At 41.6% G+C, this 25,180-nt stretch overlaps 1 protein-coding gene across 1 annotated transcript in view; it reads left to right on the top strand.

Moving 5' to 3' along the window:
* The window catches only part of LOC145404953 (uncharacterized), a 608,364-nt gene that overhangs the window by 78,429 nt on the left and 504,755 nt on the right, over positions 1-25,180 (top strand). The window contains exons 3-6 of the mRNA XM_080276459.1: positions 81-246; positions 7,943-8,013; positions 10,963-11,124; positions 13,508-13,636. Coding sequence (XP_080132585.1) covers positions 81-246; positions 7,943-8,013; positions 10,963-11,124; positions 13,508-13,636 — 528 coding nt within the window. The remainder of the gene's footprint in view (positions 1-80; positions 247-7,942; positions 8,014-10,962; positions 11,125-13,507; positions 13,637-25,180) is intronic.

Here is a 25,180-nt window from a genome sequence, read left to right as displayed (position 1 = left end):
CATGGATATCACTTCTAATCTCACATAGCAGCCTAGCCTAACCTAACCTAACCTAGCTCAACCTGAACCTTTACCTGCAGATCTACGCGTCTGAGGCGAGGACTGACCAGTTGTTAGAGGTGTCCGGGAAGCTGCCCTCTGACTGGGTAGTGACATCGCCAGGAGACACGCTGGTTATAGACTTCAACAGCGACGCCTACGGCACCTTTAACGGTTTCCATCTGGCATACCACTACCAGCCCAGAGGTAAGTAGTTGCTGAGGGGCAGTTAGGCTTGTTAAAAGAGCGATTGGGATTTATAAGGAGGTGGTTAGAGGGGTGAAGGGATACTTGGGGTTGTTAAGGGAGTAATTAAGATATATTACGGGCAACTGTGTTCACTGGGGTTGTTAACACATCTGCTATAGCTTCCTTTTGGCATACCGCATTAGGTTGGTGGTTATTAAGACACTTATCACAGATCCTTTCTGGCCTACCATTCCCAGTCCGGACGTAATTAGAGTTGTTAAGAGGTAATTAGGGTGGTTAAGAGTGGTTAATGTTGTTAAGTGTGATTAGGGTTGTCCGAGGGTGAAAGGGTAATTAAGAGATAATTAGAACTAAGATGTAGTTAGTTATTCAGGTCTAATTACAGTTGTTTGAAGGGTAATTAGGATTGCTAAGAGTGATTAGAGTTGCTGAGCGTATGCTTGAGGTATTTAAGGGACAGTAGTGTTGATTGGGATAAGTAAGACACCTGGTACAGCTTCCGTCTGCCTTGCCACTACCAGTCCACAGGTAATTAGAAGTGTTAGGAGAGTGATTAAGGTCGTTAAGGGGTGGCTGGTGCTGGAATGGGACACCTTCACGCGGCAGCACCGATATAACAGAGAAGCACCGATGTTTGGTAATACAAACGTCACTGAGCTCCCTCTCTGTCCCCTCAAAGGAAGATGGTCGACTGCAAGAGAAGGGCAGCTTCAGCCTGCAGTCCATCGCCTTGATTTTCAGATGAGCCTGTGGTCACAACAACACCAACACCAACAACAACAAAGTGGTGATTAGGGTATTCACGAGGTTACAGTGCTGAGTAGGGTTGTTAGGACACCAAAAACAGCTGCTACTAGTCAACAGGTACTTAGAACTGTTTCAATAACTTTAGCAGTTAATCAGCTCACCATTTTTTATCGATTTAATTATAAACAGAGATTTATTTTGATGTTTATTAACTCGTTGATTTATACAGTTACCCTACTAAGTTTCATATTATTTAGCCTGTGTGATTCATTAATCTGTATATTCAGTTTCATTTACTGACTGTTTCACTTCGTTTATACACCCACCCACATTATATATATATATATATATATATATATATATATATATATATATATATATATATATATATATATATATAATAATCATCATCATCAGCCGTTCCACTGCAGGACCGGCCTATCCCTACCGAAATGGGGACGATACAGCCAATGTATCTCTACCAAGTGGCTTAGGCTGTCTGGTAGAGATTGTATGTAGGGTGAGAAGTACTTGTATGTGTAATTGTAGTGTTGGAGTGGCTCTGGATGTGTGTGTAGTCTGTGAACCAAGTGTAATCGGCCCGAGCAAGCCGACTGGGTGCAAGCATACTTTACAGTAAGCGACACTGGTTCAACCACAGCACCCCTTGTGTCCGCCAATGCAGTACGTGGCCGGGTGAACACTCCCAAAGTTTATTACCATGGTGGGTCCCGAACCCTGGTCCACCCGTGTATGAAACGCACACTCTACCACTGTACCACAGAGGCTCCATATATATATATATATATATATATATATATATATATATATATATATATACAGGGGGGTGGCAGTGACTCAATCGGTAGAGGGGTGGCCTGCGGTCCTACTGGACCCTGGTTCAAATCCCCGCTGGGGCAGGGGACAGTTTAATGATTTGAATTTCGTGTAAAAGCAGACTTTACCGATCTATCAGAGGACCCGCCGACATGTCGTAAATATACCCCCGCTAATACCAATACATCAGTCCTGTATGAGACAGCCCCAGCATGTATTCAATATGGACGGTTGGTGTTAGCACCAAAGTAGTGATGATTAGAGGTGTATGATATGTAGGAAGACTACTGGGCCTTGACAACAGGCTGTGATTCTGTGAAGCCTATGCCCAGAAGTCGAGCACATAAAAAAAAAATACTGTGTACAATATATATATATATATATATATATATATATATATATATATATATATATATATATATATATATATAATGTATGTGTGTAGGATTATAAGTTCTAATGTGTGTGTGTAGGATTATAACTTTTTGATTTTTTCAATTAAAAGGTAGCCTGTATCATAAACTGATGAATTTTTGTTTAAAAACAAAGAAAAAAAAATTATTTCTTTCAGTTAAAAAAAAAAGTCACCTCCAAATAAAAAAAAATGGATTACCATATATTTAACGTTATCACACGCGTTTTGATTTTCTTAATCTTTATATAGATTTTTTAAATAACTTTATAGACTTGCACAGATTTTAGAACTGTTTAGAACTTTCTAGAACAGTTTGTAACATTCTAGTATGGTTTAACATTGTTTAGAACATTCTAGAATAATCTAAATATTATAAAACAGGGGCAGTTTTCAACATCTAACAGTTATCTTCGCAGTTTGCATGTGAACAGTCAGCAAAATAAATGATTTGTGTGTTATTGTTATATATTAAATATTTTTGTTTTACAGATAACCATGATGTTACACAAAAGAAGTGATACTATCGTACAGAAGAACAAGGGTGTCTGGACCAATAATTTAGTGCGGTTCCAGTAGTCACATAGAAGAAAAGGAATTGTGCCTTTAGAAGAATCTTCATTAGAAGAAAAATGCAGAACGCCAAACCAAATGCAAGTTGTTGGACGTTACCAGTTTCTTGGAAATGGATAGTCGAAATTTCCAAAGACGTTACAAAATTATGGGAGAATAAATTGAACTTTCCACATGTGTCAAATCAAACAATACAAGCAATGCTTGACATGGTCCTAAAATCTTATGATGATTGTGTCAAGAGGGGAAAATATGATGCCCTAAATAAACTTTTTGATATCACAAAAGTAAATGGTCAATGGTTATCCATTGAAGATAAGCAACTCTACCACATACAAATGTAGAGCAAAGGAGAAGTGGGGTACTCAACAGATCAAGTTGCAAGTAAGGAAACCATTCACCCTTCAAAAAGACGAAAACTGCCTCATGAACCTATATTACCATCAACATCTTACAATCTTTCATCTAGTGGTAGTTGCACTGAATCTGTTGACAAGGAATATAAGGATGAAGATGAGACTAATCATCCACCAACCAAAAAACACAACAGAAGTAAAGTTGCAACTAACTTGGAGACATCCGCTGGAGTATCGATAAATAAAGCTGCCAAAATATGTAACAAATTGTCACATGATGGTACTGACATTCCAGTTCAAGCAGCAATTTACAAGCCAATATACAAAGAGACTGCTACACTGAAGGAGGCAATGATTGAAAAGATACAGTTGGAAACATGGTCTTTAGGCAATGATTGAAAAGATACAGTTGGAAACATGGTCTTTACATTTTGATGGAAAGCGGACTGATGAAAATGAGTACCAGGTAGTACTACTTAAAAATGAAAGAACCAAAATAAAATTGGATGCATTGCGTTTGGAAAATGGCAGCAAAAGTTATTGATGAATTCAACTTATGGCATGCAATAAAATGAGTGGAGTTGTCAGATTACAAAAAATGTTCTCGGATAAGTTTCACAAACCACAATTTATCGGTTGTCAGCATCACATTCTGGACAGGATTCTCTGTTTTGTGATGGACGAAGAACTTGGCGCTAACACCAATTCTCCAAACAGTGAATATCCATTTGTGTCTCAACTAATAAAGAATTATGAAAAACTAAGATCACAGTTTGTTAATGGAAGAGAAGAGATCCTCGATAAGTGAGGATGGAGAGATGACATGAAGTTTTTGTACCATTTAACACAAGTATCTAGATTCTTTGAAGAAAAAGGACATTTTGCTTTGATTAACTTTCACAAAATTCCAAATATCAGTAATGCGAGGTGGAATTCATGAGCAACTCCAGGTATCCTTGCATTCACTCTTATACCTACAACAAGGAAGACTTTGGAGAAGATATGCAGTCATTTCGTACGAATGGGCAGAGTACTGGTTTACAAAGCAGATGTACAATGAAAATGACTTCAAGAACTTGTCAGAAATATTGAAACCTTACAAATAAGTACTAAACTCATTGCAGAATTACTGGAAGTAGGAGCCATCCTTACTCAAGATACCAAGGAGTAATCAGTGTGCAGAACGTGCGATCAGAGTGATGTGGGAACTTTATGCTGTCTGCAGAAACAAAGTCAAACAGCAACTTAGATTTATTCTAGGTATCAAACAGTGATTTTAAGTATTAATGCATTTGTATAAGCTCTATTTTTTTTGTTATACATGTAAATATACACTTGCAAAAATCGATTTTTTTTTTTTAAATTTCGGGGTAACCTTTTTTAAAAACTGAGAGGAATAAGGGCTTTTTTCTTTGTTTTTAAGCAAAAGTTCATCGACTTGAGGTACAGGAATATAAGGTTGTAAAAAAGTTATAACCCTAATGTACATACTGTGTACAATATATATATATATATATATATATATATATATATATATATATATATATATATATATATGTGTGTGTGTGTATGTATATATATATATATATATATTTTCATCATCATCCGGATCTCCTTTCCCACCTTAGGGCAGGCTGAAGAGTAACAATGTCCAGACAGCCAAATTTGCCCAGTCCAATGGGCCACGCTTCCATTCACTCACCATTCAAGCCCCCGGAATCTTGGCTCTAGCTGATACGCAAAAAACATTCACCACATTCTGTAGCTTCACATACACGTATCCGACACTGTCAATCCAGACGCTGTCACGTTAAAAAGGGGTGTCCAATCCCTGACCATGCGCTTCTCACAGTATCATCAAGACAGCTAGATCTCTTGTCAGTCTCCTAGCCTCACCAACTTCCAAACCTCTCTTCCTCACACTCTCATCCATCATATCCCTCCACCTTCTCTTTGGCCTACCTCGCCTCCTGCCTCCTTCAAATTCGCTCAGGTATACTTTTTTTACCACTCTATTGTTCTCCATTCTTTCCACATGACCATAACATCTCAGCACACTCTTCAATTCTGGTGACCACAGACTTCCTCACTCCACATCTTTCACGAATCACACTATTTCGTATCCTTTCCACTCTCTGTAGTCCACATACATTCCTCAGCAGTCCCATTTCCACTCACTGTTCTCATTCTTGACTTTTCATTTTCATGCCACACCATAGTCTCTCATCCATTTGTTAAAGTTGGCACTAACACTCCTTCATGCAGGCCTCGTGCAGCTGCAACACTCAAGCCTCCGTTTCTTATCAAGGCCTTCATTGCACTAACTGCTTTCCTTCCTTGTGTCACACTCTACTTTCCACTTCTTTTGCGCATATTCCTCTTTTTTTTTTTTTTTTTTTTTTTTTTACAGTATCACTGTACCATGCTATTTGAATTCGCTCACCAATTCCAGTCTCTCTCCATTCACTGTAACATAGCACTGGGAGTCACCTTCGCTCTCAGTAACCATCACTTCACTCTTTTCTACATTTACCTCAAGGCACGACGCTCACAGACATCAGCAAAACTCTGCACTAGTCTATCAAGTTCTTGTATGGTATTTGCAAGTTGTACTGCATCATCAGCATGCAACAAATTGGAGATATTCCATCCATCACCATTTATTACCAACGCCATCCCCCTCTTCATTACTCGTGTTTTTACTTCTTTTATTACCCCATCCAAATATATATTGAACAACCATGGGTACATCACACAACCTTGTCGCACGCCCACACCGATTGTGAACCATTCACTTAGATGCCCATTAACCCTTACACATGCTTCACTACTATCATAAAAACTCTTGACGGCATCTAGCAGTTTACCATCTACACCGTACATGCGCAAAACCTTCCACAATCCTTCTTAGTCTACTTTGCCATATGCTTTTTCCAGATCCATGAATGCCATAAACACCTTATACTCCTCCTCACAAGCCTTCTCCACTACCTGTCTCATTGCAAATGTTTGATCCACACATCCTCTGCCAACCCTAAAGCCACCCTGTTCATCACTCACTAGGACTTCTGATAACTCTTTTATTTTCTCTATAATAATTCTTCCATATACCTTCCCTACCACACTTAATAAACTTATGCCACGATAATTCTTGCACTCACTTCGCTCACCTTTATTTCTGTACAGGGGCACAATCGCAGCCTTTTTCCACTCTGCAGGCACAGTTTCACTCATCCATGCTTTCTTACATATCTCCAACAAGCACTTCATTCCACTTTCTCCACTACACTTAATCATCTCTGCATACACCTCATCAACCCCAGCTGCTTTCCCATTTTTCAGCCGCTTCACGGCACTCTTCACCTGTGCGAGTGTCGCTTTTCCTGTCACTGCATTCCTTCTCTGCACACTCCCAAAACCAATCATGTTTACAGCCGCTCTGCTTTCTCAATTCCCATTCATCAGGCTTTCAAATTATTCTTTCCATCTGGTCCTTACTTCATCCCCATGGGTTAATAGTGTACCACCTACATCCTTCACACCTTCACATTTCTTTCTGCTTTCACTTCTACATTTCCGCACTTCTTTCCAGGATAACATCCAATTTTCAGAGTAGTTTGCATTCATTTTTCTTCCTAGATCATCAATTACCTCCTCCTTTTTCCTCTTCACTAGTCTCTTTACGTGTTTCTTTGAGTACACTCAGTTCTTATTTCAACTGAACCCCTGTCCTGTAACCACTCTAGCCACTTCTTCCTCTTTTCCTCCAAAGCTCTCTCACCATGCCGTACCTTTCTTCTTTGTTGTTACTCTTGCCACACCACACACCGCTTCAGCATTTCTAACTAAGCAATCCCTGTATGCATTCCACAGGCTGTCCAGATCCATTTCATTCCATTTCACTGATTCTAACTCCTCCCATGCTTTGGACCTGTATTCATCAGCCATTTCTTATATATATATATATATATATATATATATATATATATATATATATATATATATATACAGTATATATATATATATATATATATATATATATATATATATATATATATATATATATATATATATATATATATATATATATTCATTTGAGTGATATGCATTTATTTGTATAATTTACTCATTTGTTTCCTTTATATACCTTTATTTGCTCCCTTCTATTTTGCAGGCTTTTTTTTTTTTTTTTTTTTTTATGTATTATTATTTACATACTTTGCCCAGGGGAATGCGTAAATAACCCTCTACCATACTCTCACCTGGCGGCATCTTGTGTTGTGGGGACGGCTTAGTCCGCTGGTGTGGGAATTGATGTATCAATGGGAGTAGTGAAGGAATAAATGACGCAGGATGGACACTGATAACACTGACCGAACGGTGCCCGCAACACACCAGAAATCGCCGTGCGGAGTGGACGAGGAGCGTTATACTCTTATATGAAGCAAAACCGAAATATTAATATGTTAATTCCAGACTTCTGTATCTTAATCATTTGAATCCAGTGACTATTTCATTAGTAAAATCTTGTCAGTTCTAGACAAACTTATTCTTGTTAGTAGAGCCACTTAGTAGAGAAAGAGGCAAAGATGGCTCTAGTTAAGACCCCCAGTTCCGATAGTCTCGCCTGAGTTGAACGACCTTATCTGGAGGTAGAGAGAGTAGAAATATACACGTCCTCGGGCTAAAGGAGTTAATTACTTGTGATAGCCTGTCTATTACTTTATATTGATTCTCTAACTTATTTATTCATTTGCTGATGTTGCAGCTTGTGTGGAGGGCGGACTGACGATTGCTGAAGACCACCTCATTGCACTACCCACAGTCAACCTCGGGGGCGTGAGTATGGGCGTGGGGGAGTGTTGGGGTGTGGGGTGAGCGTAGAGTGGGGTGAGTGTGGGCATGTGTGTTGAGTGTGAGGGTGTGTATTGAGTGTGGGGGTGTGGAATGAGTGTGAGGATGCGGGGATGCAGAGTGGGTGTGGATCTGTGGAGATGGGGTGGAGAGGGGGGGATGAGTGTGAGGTATAGTCTGAGTGTGAAGTGTGGGTGATGGACGAGTGGTGGGGAGGTGTGCGTCAGTGTGTGGGTGTGGGTGTGGGTTATGACATAGAGAAGTCAGTGTGGTGTGGCGTGAGTGTGGGGATGTAGTGTGTGATGTGTGGGTTGGAATATGAAGTGGTATGTATAAAGAGTGAGGTGTGGGGTTAGTGTGGGGGTGTGGGGAGTGAGGAGGGTGCTGAAGGGTTAGGACGTGGAGTTGTGGGATATATGGAGGAGAGTGTAGGGTGAGGTGTTAGTGCTGGATGGAAGGAGAGTTGCAGGATGTTGATGTGGGTGTGTATGTGTGAGATGTGGGTTGATGAGAATTGTGGTGTGAGAGATAGAGATAGATAGAAAAGAGAGAGAGAGAGAGAGAGAGAGAGAGAGAGAGAGAGAGAGAGAGAGATTCCGTTTGTGTGTGTGTGTGTGTGTGTGTGTGTGTGTGTGTGTGTGGAGCTAGATATAGTGTGCGAATAAGTGAATGGGGAGGCGAGTAACAAAGATATAATTAATTCGTCAACCGTGTGTCCATCCACCTATCCATCATACCATCTGTCCAACCTTCCAGTCATCTGTGTATCCATTATCCATCCATATATCTTTCTGTAACTCATTTCACTTTTCGAGCCATCCAATCATTCATCCGTCCATTAGGCAACAACATATTTATCCATCCATCTGTCCATCAATCCATCCATCCATCCATGCATCTGCCCATCCATCCATACAGCCAAACACCCATCTATCCAATCCTCCAACCATCCATCACTTCATTTATCTGTTCAGGCAGCCAGCTCCATTCAGCCATGTCATCATTAACTAGTCAATCAAATATACAGTAATTCTATCCATCCAGCCAACCATACATCCATTCAGCAGGTTAACTCTCTATCCCTCTCTCTCTCCGTCCACCCACCCACCAACTTGTCATCCATACATCCATCATTCATCCACCCATCAGTCTAACTCCTCACTTTCTTACCATCTAGGCATCTATCATTCTAACTACCGGTATCTCTCCGGCATGTGGGCGGCTCAGGAAAGATGGAGTCCCTGTCCTGCATAGTATCGGATCATCCTTGGGCAAGGCGTAGCATACGCTAGCCAGCTGAAAAGGTAGTAGGCGGATGGTCACCATAGTCTTGGGAGGCACTAACGTGGGAGCGACGTGGGGCCAAGGCCTGGTAGCTAACCTTGCACAACTTTCATGGGACACTCGATCACAGTAACCAAACAGTCAATGTCCAGGCTGACAACTTCTCATACATATCTCCTGTACTCAGCTTCATCCTTTTAGAGGGACTATGTCTTCTTCATTTTCCCTGCACCTCGCCATGTTAATGGACTCTGTTTCGACACTTTCGAGACGCTGTCTGCCACAGAAAGGCGGCTGTTTTCTTGTGGTCGATGGGTCTGCTCCGCCAGACAGACCGTGGTTGAACTACAACAACAAGAACAACTGTCTATCCCTCCGTCTTTTCCTCCAGCTATTCAACAATCTGTAAATTATATACAGTATCATTCATGCATCCGAACATCCAGACATCCAGCCAATAATTCATCCCCCCATGCAGTCACCCATCAGTAACCATTTTCCTCACCTCCTGTCCATCCAGCCACCCACCAGTCTGTCAATCATATATCAATCCATACATTCATCGAACACTATGGCTGCCTTTCCCAATCTTTATTTATACAACCATCCACCAATTTGTCAACCTTATATCTATCCATCCATCCATTCATCTATTCATCTTTCCCACCTTCTGTCCATCCATCTATCCATCCAACAATCCATCTGTCTTCCGAATGTTTTGTTCACCCAGACATTCATCCATCCAAGCATTTATCCACCCATCTATCCAACCATCCATTCATTCAACCATCAATCTAACTCTATCCAATCAACCATCCATCAGCATGTCAAGATCAGCCCATCCATCTACCCAGCAACTTTATCCACTCAAGCTCATTCAGATGCGGTACCAAAATGGCTCCACATCTCTCAGTCTCTTTTTCTTATATTCATCCATCCAGACATCTGTAGGTCTTCCTATATATTACCAGTATGCCGTGAACCGAACCCGGGACTCTCAGGGACTCTTCAGGCCCACAATGGGGGCGGAGGGACATTGGTTACAAGATTGTGACAACGTGATATAACTTTTACCTGGTCGTGGTGTAGTGGTTTGCTGCCTGGCTCTCACCTGAGAGTCCCGGATTCGATTCCCGGCATATTGGTAATATATAGGATGATTTTTCCTGTGTACAATACAAGTTTCCTTCTTCATCTCTAAGTCTAATATTATACCTCCCTCTCCCACCCTCTATCCATCCACTCATCTAACAATTTTACTTCCTTTCCTTGCCATCTGCCCGTTCAACCATCCACCAATGTGACAGTCATATTCCATGCATCCATCCACTTATCCAACCATCTGTCTAACATTCCCACTCTCTGTCCATCCAACCATTTAACAGTGGTACTCATATATCTATCCATTCATCCATGACATCTACCTATCCCTCCCTCCCTCTGTACACCAAACCAGTCCTCCCAACCATCCACCAGTGTTGCTCGTATATCCAACCATTAATCCAGCAGTTAATTATATTTCCCTCCCTTTATCCATCGAACCATTCATCCACCCATTCACCTATCAGTCCTTCATCTATCCACCCATTCACCCAATCATCAAGCCATCTCCTCCCCACGTAGGCTAATCACCCCCTACCATTCCCCCAGACTCTGCCCGGCCCCTATGTGGTGCGAGAGAGGCCCCCCGCGGGGAGAAGGGGGGCTCAGGTGGGGCTTGCGCGAGGGGCAGGGGGGCTGGGGCGGTTGGTGGGCAAGGGGGGCGCTATGACCCGCCATGACCCCACTCGGCCTGACCCCACAAGACCTGAGGTGAGTCGTGTGACCTTGCTTCGCCTAGTTTCACCCATTTTTTCATCCTTTCAATACTAGTAGCTTTATTATTATTATTGTTATTATTATTATTATTATTATTATCATTATTATTATTATTATCATTATTATTATTATTATTATTATTATTATTATTATTATTATTCAGTTTTAATCAGCCTAATGACTAGCCCGAACATACAATTTATTTTCATTTTTGTTATCTCCAGACGATTTTACAAACTTAAGAAAGATTTTTTTTTTTTTCTAGTGATAGGGGTTTGGTGAGGACTTTCTATTATTTCCCTACTAGAGATCCTTCCTGAGGCGAAGAAGGTCGTGAATGACGGACTGATTAAAAGGAAAACTACTTCATCAGAGTGGAGGCGTTGGGTGAGGCTTTTCCCAAGCTGAATAAAATCCTCTGGAGATATCAAGGCGTTAAATATTTACCTCCTCATAGTGGAAGTAATAAACGGTTCTGTACTACTCTTAGTTTCGTTTAATCTTGCAACACAGATTTTCAGTATATAATTCGTAACGGTACGGTTTGTGTTGAGTGAAGGCAGATATTACGAAGACTGTAGGAAGGTAAAGAGGCATAGTGTGTCTGTGAATGGGTAGCTTCTGTGATGGTGCTGCCGCCTGGTGAGCATCAAGCCAGGGGAGAATTCACGCACGATCTTACGGTAAACTTTCTCTCGTAATTCAGATTTGTTTTTCTGGATGGAAAAGTAGAGCAGAGCGCTGATTCTTCCCTTGTTTTCTGGTATGCTAATTCATATTTGTCTGTGTTTGCTTTGGGTCTGAAATAATAATGTGTCGAAGGCGACCATATTTCATTTGTTATGACTTTTATTATAAACTGTTTTCTGGATAACTGCTGCTTAAATTGATGTGGTAAATTCTAGTCATGAACCACTGTCACTAGCGTCTCAACAAACTGTCTTATTTAAAATCGTCGTTGTACTAGTGTCATTCGTCATGGGAGGGAGGTGGAGGGGTAAATACCAACTTGGTGTACAGTACTCTTATTGATTCTGTTATGTAATCATTCGTCAAGATATCTCTTGTAACATGTTTCATCTCATAATATATGCATATTTTTGGTCACTACAGTTTAGGGAACCAGAAATCTGACGAAATGAATGTTAATTATAATTAATACATTAAAGTACTAAAACTGCCTCAGCGGAAACAGCTAGTTCTACAACAGCGGGGAGCAACTCTGATGGCCTCTACGTGTAAAGGGATGATTTAAATTAGACATGGTTCATTACGGCAGTACTGGCAATGATTCATGACTAGAATTTACTACCAATTTCAGCATCTTTTTCCCTTAATACACAATGCAGTAATGCCATGCTAGACAAAGTGGCGTCGCCTTTGACACTTTCTTATAGTCCCGGAGCACGAGTCTGTACTCTGTCAACCTACCACTCGACAGTGCATCCGATTTCGTATCATATTACACACGAATCATTATTATACACGAATACAATATATATAGATATTATTGTACACGAATACATTATACAGGAATCACACGCGCATCACAGACACGAAATCGGACGCACTGTTGACGGGTAGGTTGCAAGGGCACGATAATTACACCTTCAGACTGGTGCGCCGAGATTGTAGTAGTTTTTAATGAGATAACACAAAACAGTTAAACATTCATCAGGCGGCAGCACCACCACTCGCTTACACCTCCCTCTGTGAAAAACTTATACTTCGTACGTGGAGTACTGTACTGAATCTATTCCTTCATTAACTTCGGTGTTTCGTTTGTGTGGCTTCATGTGTCAGATCTGTACAGCCTAATTCACCGTGTTGTGTCCTGGTATATGTGTTATTATGCACTGGAACAGATGTTATTAGACGTCATTATATCCTAGTACAGGTGTTATTAGGTGTTACGCTGTCCGGGTCTAGGCGTTATTAAATATTATTTCCATATCCCAGTACAGGTACTATCATGCCACGATGCAGATGTTATTACGGTGCGTGTTATTATGCTCCAGTACAATGTCCCGGTACAGATGTTGTTATTGTTGCTCTATCCCGATACAGGTGTTATTACGTGTTACTCTATCCCGGTACAGGTGTTATTACGTGTTATTCTATCCCGGTACAGGTGTTTTTACGTGTTACTCTATCCCGGTACAGGTGTTTTTCCGTGTAACTCTATCCTGATACAGGTGTTTTTATGTTACTCTATCCCGATACAGGTGTTTTTACGTGTTGCTCTATCCCGGTATTTACATGTTACTCTATCCCGGTACAGGTGTTTTTACATGTTACTCTATCCCGGTACAGGTGTTTTTACGTGTTACTCTATCCCAGTACATGTGTTTTTACGTGTTACTCTATCCCGGTACAGGTGCAGTGGATGCCGGTGGTGCAGTACCCTCCCTGGGTGAACTGTACCTGGCGAGTGGCAGTGGACCCACGTAGTCTGGTCAAGCTCAGGGTGCTGTCCTTCAGTACCGCAGAGAAGGATGTGCTGACGGTGAGACAGAAAGAGAGAGAGAGAGAGAGAGAGAGAGAGAGAGAGAGAGAGAGAGAGAGAGAACAGGAGGGAATGATTGGTTGAGTTACATAATTTGCAGACTACACAAACTTTCTTGTCTTCTCTGTACAAAATGATTCTTTTAGTTTTGATATTTAAGGGTACCTAGCATCCTTTTAGGACTAATTTATGTCTTGCTAGTAAGAGATCTTACAGGCTAATTTCTTGTAGCATTCATTGTCACAGGGTGAAGGAGAGCTACTGATATGCTGTCCTCCTGTAAAGCTCCTGCAATTCTTCAGCTTCAACAGTTAAAAACTCTGTCAGTTTGAAGGTTGATAGAGTATTTAACTACAAAACATGAAGACCTGCGGAAACTTTAGAGCAGGACAGCAAATCAATAAGCTCGACAATGAGTGGTATGGGAAATTCAAGAGCTTAGCGGTCCGCTAGGGTCTCTAAGTGCTTGTTCCTGCAGAGGGCATTCGGGTGTCACTCTGGATTTTAACTCTCAAATATCTATCATAAAGTTTGCATACACCAAACTTAACCTGCTCTGATATACCGGGCATGTCCATGTAAAATTTCAGCTCATTCCACCCAGCAGTATGACCTTTAGAGGGTTCCCAATGTCTGGCGAAAAATCTTACAAAAGTGTGCGTGGCTCGTGTGCAACTGACCGAACGCAGTTAATTTACGCCTTCGTTGTCCGATAGTCTTTTCGAGTATTTTGATGTATGACACGTCGAAATCTGCGGGGGTCAAATGTGGGCAGACGCACACTGACAGCACTAATTCGCATAGTATTATTGATGACTATAAGAAATTTTACTAGAAAGGCTGGAATTAAACCTAAGCTGAAGCTAGATCCCCTTAGATATAAAACTAAAAGTATCAGCAGAGGGGACATTATGTTGTATTCTATATTTCATTAATATATACATGATTGCACAAATATATATATATATATATATATATATATATATATATATATATATAAAAGAACATAAGTTCTATATTTGTTGCAGCCTGCACAATGGCAGGGCTTCAAGGACCCCAACGTTATAGTAGCGTTCATATACCATAAAGTACCTGGCTAAATGATAATGCTTATTTTTGGCTGTCAGTATTGTGTTATCTACAATTATTATCGAAGGGATGGTAATATCTGGAAGTGAGGGGGGTTACATTATTATCAGAATGTCGGTAGACAATATAGGGAAGGTTCTGACCCGCCCATTAGCCTTAACAAGTAAAAGCCTTCGTAGCTTCCAAATACAGGTTTTAAACCATAAAACGTATCTAGCTTTGGTTGTCGAGTTTCTTCTGTACCCAAAACTATCCCAGAGTAACTCAAACATACTGTAACGTCAAAGTGACAAGGCATAATGGGTTAAATTGCAATTTTTCTTTTCTTTTTTTAAAGAATGGTCTGCCTCTAAAATGGCATAACTGATTACCTTGGTATTCATGGAAATGGGTTTCACTTTCCAGAAGGTAAAATCCGTGATAGACATAAGCCTGTGTCCCATATTCAAGTTCATCTTCGGGAATGGCCCTGATCACCACGATCTTACCCTCGAGGTAAGGCCCTCTCCCACTTCGGCATAAATAGGCACGATTAAATCACAATGGAAATCGTGGCCGAAGTCGGTGATGTGTCGACGACTCTGACCAAGAATCGTGGTGTCGGCGTAATACCGGCGACACCAGTACGACAAAACGCCGACACCTCGGCGGAGTATACGATATAACCAGCGACTATAGTAGCCGACATATCGCCGATATGTCGGCGTAATGCGCAAGCATTATTCTAAATTCAAATTTTAACGTTTTTTTTTTACGGCGATTCAATGGCGATAAAGGTACAACGGTGGCGTGCTGTCGACGATGTATCGTCGATGTGTCGGCGAATGCATCGGCGCCAATGTGGAATAAATCGCACGCACCTCGCAGACAAAACGCCGAGGCCATCGCAGGTGCCTCGCCGTCATCGGCGTATTTAAGGTGATTAATCGACGGTTCATCCGCGAAATGTCGGCGATATATCACCGACATTCATAAGATGAAATATTACTGTCGCACAACCCGGTACGTATCGTACGGTTTACGTAAGCTATGTCGTATTAACCTCACCGATGCATCGCCGATACATTGCCGACGCTTCGCCGTATGACCATACGACATCTCAACGGTTTTTTTCACCGCCTACACCTCGCCGATGTCGGCGATCATACGCGGTTTATACACCGCGTAATCGCCGACGTCGCCGAGGCGTCGCCTTGTTGTCAACGACTAATCTGAGAAATTTTACAAAATCGTGGAGGGCCATGACGTTTTCATGCAGCATGAAAACGTCGTGGCCCCCCACGACAAATTTCCACCTCGTGCGACGTATCGGCGACATGCCACGAATGGACAAGATTTTGATCACGAATACCCACGATTAGGGATTTTTGACACATCGTGACTTTATCTTCCTCACTTTCGCCGAAGTGGGAGAGGGCCTGTATGATCTTGATGAAATGCCACGACCATACCTCAAACGGTAGGCCTAAACGGCCATTTCACGACACAGTCACGTTAGTGCTAAGACACACAAAGACACTGCTACGACATCCCACGACACCCTACAGAAGCGTCACGTTATCCTTACGACACACTACAATCATCCCTCATTTATAAAATAACGGTCACTTTGACTCCACGTCACGCCAAGACATCGCCACGGCACGCTACGACAAGCTACGACTCGTAACGGAACCGCTGAGTTACCGCTAAGTCACCGCTAAGATTATCAGTACATATGACGATACACGACGATGCCCGGGACCTTCGGTGCGAGGCTATGTATTGGAGGATGCAGTATAGGCAAGTGTCAGTTGCCAAGTGCGACACGTCACGTAGTCATGCCACGTTATTCATGATGACATTCGGAGACACACGAAGACATGAAGATCGTGGAGTGTCGTGGGAAAGTTCCTGACAGTGGGACATAGGCTTATAATCTTCGAGCCTTGAATGAATAACAAGAATTAATGTATAAAAATAAGTTTTATATGAATATGGAAAACTCTATCCTCACCTCGTGATGACAGGTTTTCTGAAACAACACTTGAGTGTTTTCTTAGGTCACTGCAGCTAACATAGCAACAGATGAGCATTGTACCTTCTTAAACATTTCCAAAGAATAGGAAAAGTATACAAATATATATCATACATTGTATGAATATGCAGGGATGTCACAGTGCCAAAAAGCATTGTAACTATATGGATGCAGTACGCAGGCCAGGCATGGAAGATGCAGTAGTAAGTACATTGAACCTCATCCTCAGTAATAAGTAATATTAACCTCATCTCTATAGTCTTCTTAATTCCCGTAAAAGGTATTACTGTTCAGTAGTTATTTAAGCATAGGTGCACTCGAGAAGTGCAATGATTGTGGTATAGTTCTTACTTCACTTCGCAGTGAATAACCGTATGTAATGAAAGAAAACTGCAGGGATTGTGTGACGTGATTATTTTTTAAACATCCCTGCCCTGCCTACAGACTGCCTCCGCCTCGTGCCTATACATTTTGGCTTTGTTGTACCTGTATCTTCAAATGCTTTATACAATGGGTTTGTACACTTGTCCTATTTAGTAATATCTGATAAGTTTTTATTGCTCTGAAAATATTTAAAGTGGTGCTTTATCACAGCTAGTTACGTTTGTCAGTCATGTTATTAGTGAAGTAATATGCAGTGGTATTAAGGATAACCCTGCGGTCTATAATTCATTGCTTTTATTCCCACGCATAACAGGTCTAGTGCACAGGTAAAGAAAATGGAAATGTGTTTGCTTTCAAAAACTTTTGAAGATTTTTTTAAAAAACAAATTTCAACTATTTTTCCTTTCAGTCCAGTTTTCGATAACGAGAGGAGGTTCAATTACTGGGCCTTGCATATTGATGAAATTAACTGATATGGTTTGCGCCTCACTGGTTCTTATTTTGCAACCTTTTTTCGTAGGTGAAAAAATCAAAACTGCATTGCGTATTTCAAAATGAGGCCTCACAAGGCTTCTGTGTCATGGAAAAATGGGGTCCTATTCTCACATCCGAAATTTTAGTTAATGGAACCTTTTTTTTTTTTTTTTTATAGCATTAAAAACTTTAGTCTTTGGAAACAGTCACCCCTAGATATTTTGTATTTACTTTTTTTGCGACTCTATTCTCTTACCTGACATTTTGTACTCAGATTTTTAAAAGATGACTTCCTGTGTGAAATATTTACTAGTTAATATTAAAGGACATTTGTCAGTGGGATAACCATTCTGCTATTCTGTGTAGATAAAGTGAGTGAGAAATTAGGAAAAGGAGACAAAGAGAAAGCGAGGAACAATGGAGAGAGAGAGAGAGAGAGAGAGAGAGAGAGAGAGAGAGATTCAATATTTACATCATAAATTATTACTGCGTCCTCATATTTATCTTAAGAGTTAACGTGGAGAGAGAGAGAGAGAGAGAGAGAGAGAGAGAGAGAGAGAGAGAGAGAGAGAGAGAGAGAGAGAGAGAGAGAGAGAGAGAGAGAGAGAGAAATGTATGAAACAGGAAAACTCTGAAACAACTGGCTTGCCCTCATGAATTAACAGCCATAAATATGTGAAAAATGAATTCTTAAAGTACCCCCAATTATCCGGTTTTACGTTCCCTAAGCCTCTCACAAAAACAGTGGATGCCGAGAAACACTCAAATGTTCTGCTATCGACGGGTATGAAATATGATTCAGAGTCGACCAACAGCCAGCCCCAGGTTTTCGGGTTCACACACACACACACACACACACACACACACACACACACACACACACACACACACACACCGCTCGCTGATGCAGTGGTAACGCTGTCGCTGCCAACTGGTGGACGGGAGTTCGCGCCTCGCTCAGGTTGCGAAAAAGTTTCACTGACGAAGTGGGTGGTTACTGTCCCCCTTGAGCAAGGGGACGGGTGTGTGCATGTGTGAAGGTCACAGCCTTGCCCTTAGATCGGACTATATGAGCTCTCAGCTCCCTTCCGGGAGGGTAAAAGCTGACGATCACGACCATCAAAGTGATCCTGACCGACCCGGTGAATTACACAACCTAAAAGAAAATACTTTATATAACATAATATAGATTACCTGAAAAATGTAAAAATAAAATATAGAAAATCAAAAAATGCCTATGACTTACAATCTCTTCCTGGAATTGGCGCCTTTTATTTGCGTTCGTGGAAAGGAGGGGGAGTGGGAATTGAGAACGTGTCGATACCACAATGTGGCGCGGCTCGGAGATTAAGCGACGTAAACAAACTGAGCAACATCCTTCCCTCGCCTGACTCCAAACCACATACAATGAATATTTTTCACTGCTACGCCGGTGGAAGGTCGCTGGATCCTGTTTTTACTTTTTACCGTTGTTTTGTTTGTGGTGGTTTTGATGTAGGTGTTTATTTAAACAATAATACTTATGAAAGCTGTAAAAGAATTTGGAAACAATATTTCTTCCTATCTGACCTTGAATTTAGTTTCAGGTTATGTATGTTTCCATCAGATAATTATATACACCTTAAGAAGAGTCCCCGAGCAATGGAGGCATTAATGAAGGCAATATCAAACACATGGAATTTGAAAATGTATCCTCAAATCGGTTAAGAAAAAATAACACACACACACACACACACACACACAAAATGCCGTCTGGTTCGAAAGGTAAACAAGGGATATGGGAAGAAAGCGGAACTGATAGGATAACGAGGAGAGGAAAAACAAACACGAGTTGAAGGGACAGTGTGGGGTACATGAGGGAGGAGGCTTGGAGGGGCAGGAGAGCGTAGAGACCGAGAGCAAAATGGAAGAATGAGAAAAAGGGGAGAACATGAGGAAGGTGGGACTAGGGTGGCAGGAAGCAGGGTATAAAAAGAGGAGGAAGACAAATTGCGTAAGAGGCGGAGTGAAATGAGGGAGGGCGGCGTGGAGTGGCAGGGTGGAGTGGATAGGAGTGGAGGAGTTCTTTATACTGTCCACACTCCACACTGCCGGCTAAATCCACATCGGGTCCAGCTTTAACACTCCACTGGTGACTGTGTGGTGTGTGTGTGTGTGTGTGTGTGTGTGTGTGTGTGTGTGTGTGTGTGTGTGTGTGTGTGTGTGTGGTTAGGAAGAGGAGCGTTTGTTTTTCTTGTGGTGCTGTTAAAAATACACATCCATAGATGCGTTAAGACTCCACACACACACACACACACACACACACTCTCTCTCTCTCTCTCTCTCTCTCTCTCTCTCTCTCTCTCTCTCCACACACACACACACACACACACACACACACACACACCATATTATCAGACGTGCAAATAAATGTAAATATATATAAATGTGTGCAAGTATATAATGAAAGAATAATAAATACACAGTTGTAGACACGAGAGAGAGAGAGAGAGAGAGAGAGAGAGAGAGAGAGAGAGAGAGAGAGAGAGAGAGAGAGAGAGGCAATATAAAACTCGCTCAAGTACCATTATCTCACTTTCTTAAGTCCACTCGTTAGCAGAAGTAAAAGGCTGAGAGAGAGAGAGAGAGAGAGAGAGAGAGAGAGAGAGAGAGAGAGAGAGAGGATGGAAAGAACTGCTAAAGGAGATAGGCAGAAAGAGGTTAGATACTGTATATGATGGATAAACTGACAAACAAATAAACACAGACAGATTTATAGATAGATAGATACATAGACAGCCACATAGAAATGGATAGGTAGAGACAGACAAATGGATAGATAAATAGATAAACCTGCTGACAGATAAAGAAGTCGATCAGTACACAGAAAGATAGCTAGACTGATAGCTACCGATGGCTACAAACAGAACAGCCATCTTTCCACGCCAGACTATGAACGTCTCTGCGTCCCCTCGTCAGCGTGATGGCCTTGTTTTGTGGGCACGGGTTCGATTCTTAAGAGGCCGTGAGTAGCTGAAACTGCCCTGATAATGTGTTCAGTATGGGCGGTGGGTATCAGTGCCGAAGGAGAGACCTGTGAAGGAGTGTGGCACGTAGGGAGACTAGCTGGCCTCAGGGAACGGGCTGTGAAGACTAAATTATGACCAAAATGTGACAAAGATTATAAAAAATGGAAATAAAAACTGACAAGACGCTAAACAACGAAAACTCTTGCAGACTGAGACAAGTGACCGTCTTTCTGCAAAGCCAAGGATCATATTCATCACCGATTTGATAAAGTTTCTAGGTTGATTGAGTCTGCATGGCTGTTTAGTCAGAAGTGACGGGGTGTCATTGTGTTGATAGGGATGTGACTGAGGGCGTTGGGAGAAATATCCTGAGACATATTGGTCATGTGGAAAAGATAGAGAGTGAGAAACTGACCAGAATAGTGAATGTGAGTGTGGTGAAGGGGGGATGGGGAGGAGGGCGAAGCCAAGGATGAGATGAGGGATGTAGTGGAGAGAGATATGAGGGTAGTGTGATTTGGAGAAAATGCAGCCTAATGGCAGAGGATAAGATGACATGTAGGCGATGTGTTTCTGGCCATCCCTTATGAGATTAAGGCGTCTGGCTATATAGATAGATAGATAGATAGATAGATATAGATAGATAGATAGATAGATATAGATAGATAGATAGATAGATAGATATAGATAGATAGATAGATAGATAGATATAGATAGATAGATAGATAAATGTGTGTGTGTGTGTGTGTGTGTGTGTGTGTGGGTGTGTGGGTGTGCTTTATAAAATAACTCAAACGGTTTTTATCTTACTGTAACCACGTTTGTGGGAGGGTTGAGGGCTATCCTGTGTGTGAAAGTATTGCTTTTGACAACAATTAGGTCAAAGGTAAAGTCTCAGGGCTTGGTCAAATGATGACCTAGCAAACCCAAATTGGATAGGTTTCATCTATTTTTGGCCAAACATGGAGAAAGGTTGAAATTAAGGCACGAATGCAATGGTTTAATTTTGTTAACATTTAGTTGAAGGTCAATGTTAGAGGCTAGTGTCAAAGTTCTCCCAGTGTGTATCTGTTAACCTGCTTTTGATCCGACTTTAACAGAACTCGGTACGAGGGTTGAGAATCAGCCAAGGAGTACATCTACTACTTTAAAGAACAATAGGTCAAGGTCACAGGGCAAGATCAATTAAGTTTTTATCTGACTTCTACCAAACTTTGTTGGAGGGTTGGGGAAAAGGCCATTTTTTTTTTTTTTTTTTTTTTTTTTTAATAACAGAACAGAGGAAGGAAAAACGAAGGAATGAAAAAAAATAATAATCCATACCCCAGATTACAGGTGTCCTCCATTCATAAAAAAAATCTATCAGTTGGACTTGAACAGCCGTAGGTCGAAGTTTGGGGAGAAACCATTCTAGGGAAGCGAGTTCCAAAGAATGCAGTTCAGGGTATAAAAGAATTTTGATAAGCAGAAATTCTGCAATACGGCAGTATGACAGTCCAGTCATGAGCACTACGAGATGCCAATGTAGCGTGGGGGAAGGCATGGAGAGGTGGCACGTTAATGCAACTTAGGCTGAGTAATTGCCATCAAAGTATTGTTAGAGTAAGGAATGCTTTGCTGCTGATGCACTAGTGGATTTCCTGAGTCAGGCTGAGGCCAGCAGACCTCCCGCAAATTCTGCTGGAGAGACAGTTCTCTGCGTAAACAGTGTAGTTTTGACAATGGGCAACACACACAAAGGAAACTCTACCTGTGCCCTGAAAGACTGTATCAGAGTGAGAGATCAACTACACTATGTGGGTGAAACATCGAAGCTCCCAGTAAAGCATCCATTAGTAATGAAGAGTATTTAAGACCAACCTGAAATCCTGATGGTAAATTTACGGGCTCACATCTCATAGTATCTGTAAAATAATGCAAGCGAGGCAACATTCCTTCTTACTTGTAGAGGAGATAGTTCATTTGTAATAGCAGGTTTATTAATACAGGTCAGGAGCATTAGATCTAATTCTGAGGGAACCTGGAAAAAAATTCGAGAAAGCTGATTTTTTTTCAGGAAAGTTACTTGGAAGCATGCTAAGTCGAAATCCACAAACATATTAAACATTCCACATGAGCTGGCCGTGTGGGACGAAAATCCAAGATGGCCACCAACGGCATGGGACGCTTATGTAGCTTTGGAATCAGAAATCACAGATGGTCATGTAATACCTCTTTTTAGGGTTTTTTTGGGTATAAGAAAACCATTTTTACCATTATTTCAATGATTCATTGACGTACGTTCAAGATATGATCAAGATAATGTACTGATTTAAACAAAAAGGTAAATTCAACACATTTAAGGGCAACAAGCAGCACTAACTTTTGCCGGCAGCAGTTATTGAACTACTTCTAAATAAAACATTTTTTTTTCTAGTATCATAACTAGTTCCGGTCACAATTATAGCATTGGGACTCAGTATCTTCTCCATCAGGTGGGCATGAATTAGCACAGTATTGGCCAATACAGAAACACATGGGTGTACAGTAGAGTTCTTCTTTCCGACATTTGCATCTCTTGCCACACATTTGTTTACACCCACATGACACAATGAGAAGAACATGCATTGTTGCTACTGGTCTGTCAGTCAAAATGGGATTGAGTATTCCGCCTTGAAGCTTCCAACCTCAGTCAGTAAGATTAAGATCCTCAACATTGCCCAACCACTCCTAAACTGCGAAGTAGGCTCGATATGGGTGGTACTTTGCAGCTGAGGATGTGGGAGGTAAGGCAGGCTCTGAAGTTGGAAGCTGCTGGATGCTTTGCTCATCCTGTGCATGTACTGGACAAATCTCAGCTTATCAAGTGTTGTACATGTCGGATTGGCATTATATAACTTCAGTAAGAGAATTTCCCCCACTCTGGCTACTTCTTCATGGCTGGCATCATTCTTCTTTAAACTCATCCAACGTCCTCCAGTCCTCGCTCCCAAGACTGTCATGGCCTTCTTCTTGCCGGTGCCATGTAAGGCAGAGACTGTGTCACATCCGGTGATGGCGTGTGCTGTCAATATGTGTTGGGTGTGTGGATGCATTGCCTGCTGGATGCTGTGTATGCTATAAACAAAGTCTCTTGCATACTGCATGTAGATATTGTCTGTTGTGGCCCTATCAACCAACATGACAAGCAGATCTGTATCCTTTGCCACAAGTACAACAGGTCGTGCGATATTCCCAGCAAATGCCAATGCTGTGCTACTTATTAAGTAGTCAGCATCAGCCTGACTTTGACAGCAAGCAACTCCTTCAGATGTAACCCTGTCCTTCAGTCTACTGATTAACGTTGAATGGTTGTTACTGTTTGCTAAAATGGAGCTTTGATTGCCCGTGAGTAATGTGTTAAAATCAAACATTATTTGTGCTGAGACATTTGGATCAATGCGGCGGTTGACATGGTAAGATTTATGTAGCCATCAAAGCAGACAATGCATTCTTTGCCACAGTTATTGATAACGTGATTCACATAGCTGTCACACACATCACCATACGTGCAGTCCACAGGCCATGTCACATTTTGCAGCAAATGTCCTCCATCCACCACATAGTATGGGTTCTTAAGAGCTTCAGTGGGTATTGGGACTACTGGAGCTTTCAGCACCTTGGCAAGACCACTTTTGTTTTTGCGCATTGTACCCTTGTCAGATAGTGCTGGTGGCTGCTTGCTACACTCATGTTTAAGGTGATTCTCCATATCATATCGGTTCTTTATCACACATATGACCCGCATGAAGAATGGTGTGGGGTCGACTTCACCGTCTTTGCCACGGACAGTGGCAGTACAGGTTGCAGCACCAGTAGATATAACCTTGTCACTCCTTTTGAGCTTAACATCAGCGTAGTTCAGGCCAGTGATACGTGCAGCTGCCTCCTCACCTGATTTGACTGCACAATCTGCATTAACACAAATAGATGCCATGACTCCAGTATCAATGCAGACCAGTCTCGCGGTATTCATCTGTGTAGGCAAATGGCGAATGGTGTGACAGGTAATTCCGAAAGGTGAAAAAGTGTCTGCTATCACACGCAAGTGTAGATTCCCGGAGGTCTGTGTGTTTTCTGGTGTCAGCTGACTCTGAAGGTTTCTCACTTGGTTTCCTCTGAAGCCCTCGCCCATCATGAAAATGGATATGACCTTCATGGTGGTACTTGGCCTCAGCTGCAACAAGATCACCAACATTTTGAACGCGTGTACTGTATATACAGACTCTCCCCAACTATCAGCTTCCTCCATCGCCTTGGCTGCAGCAGATGATAATGATTCAATTGTTGCTGCTTCATGAGTCGCCTCACGCTGGTCATTTGCTTGTTTGGCGATCTTACTGTAGTCCACATATTTCCCACAGTACAGTCTTGTTTTATATTAAAGATAGTGGCCTGTGAACGGTAGGTGACTTTCTTATGCACTTGTCTCTCCGATTCCTCTGACTCCCTTTTTCACCTTTTTATATATGTTGGCATGATGTAATGTTCTTTGCACCATTTCTGAGCCGGAACTGGCAACACTTTAGATGATAGCTTTTCTGTTCAATATGC

The sequence above is a fragment of the Coenobita brevimanus genome, chromosome 65 (genome assembly GCF_032717465.1).
Source record: "Coenobita brevimanus isolate Jiangsu-jjx chromosome 65, ASM3271746v2, whole genome shotgun sequence".
NCBI lineage: Eukaryota > Metazoa > Arthropoda > Malacostraca > Decapoda > Coenobitidae > Coenobita > Coenobita brevimanus.
The sequence above is the reverse complement of the archived record's forward strand: the minus strand, read 5'-3'. Positions and strand labels throughout refer to the sequence as shown.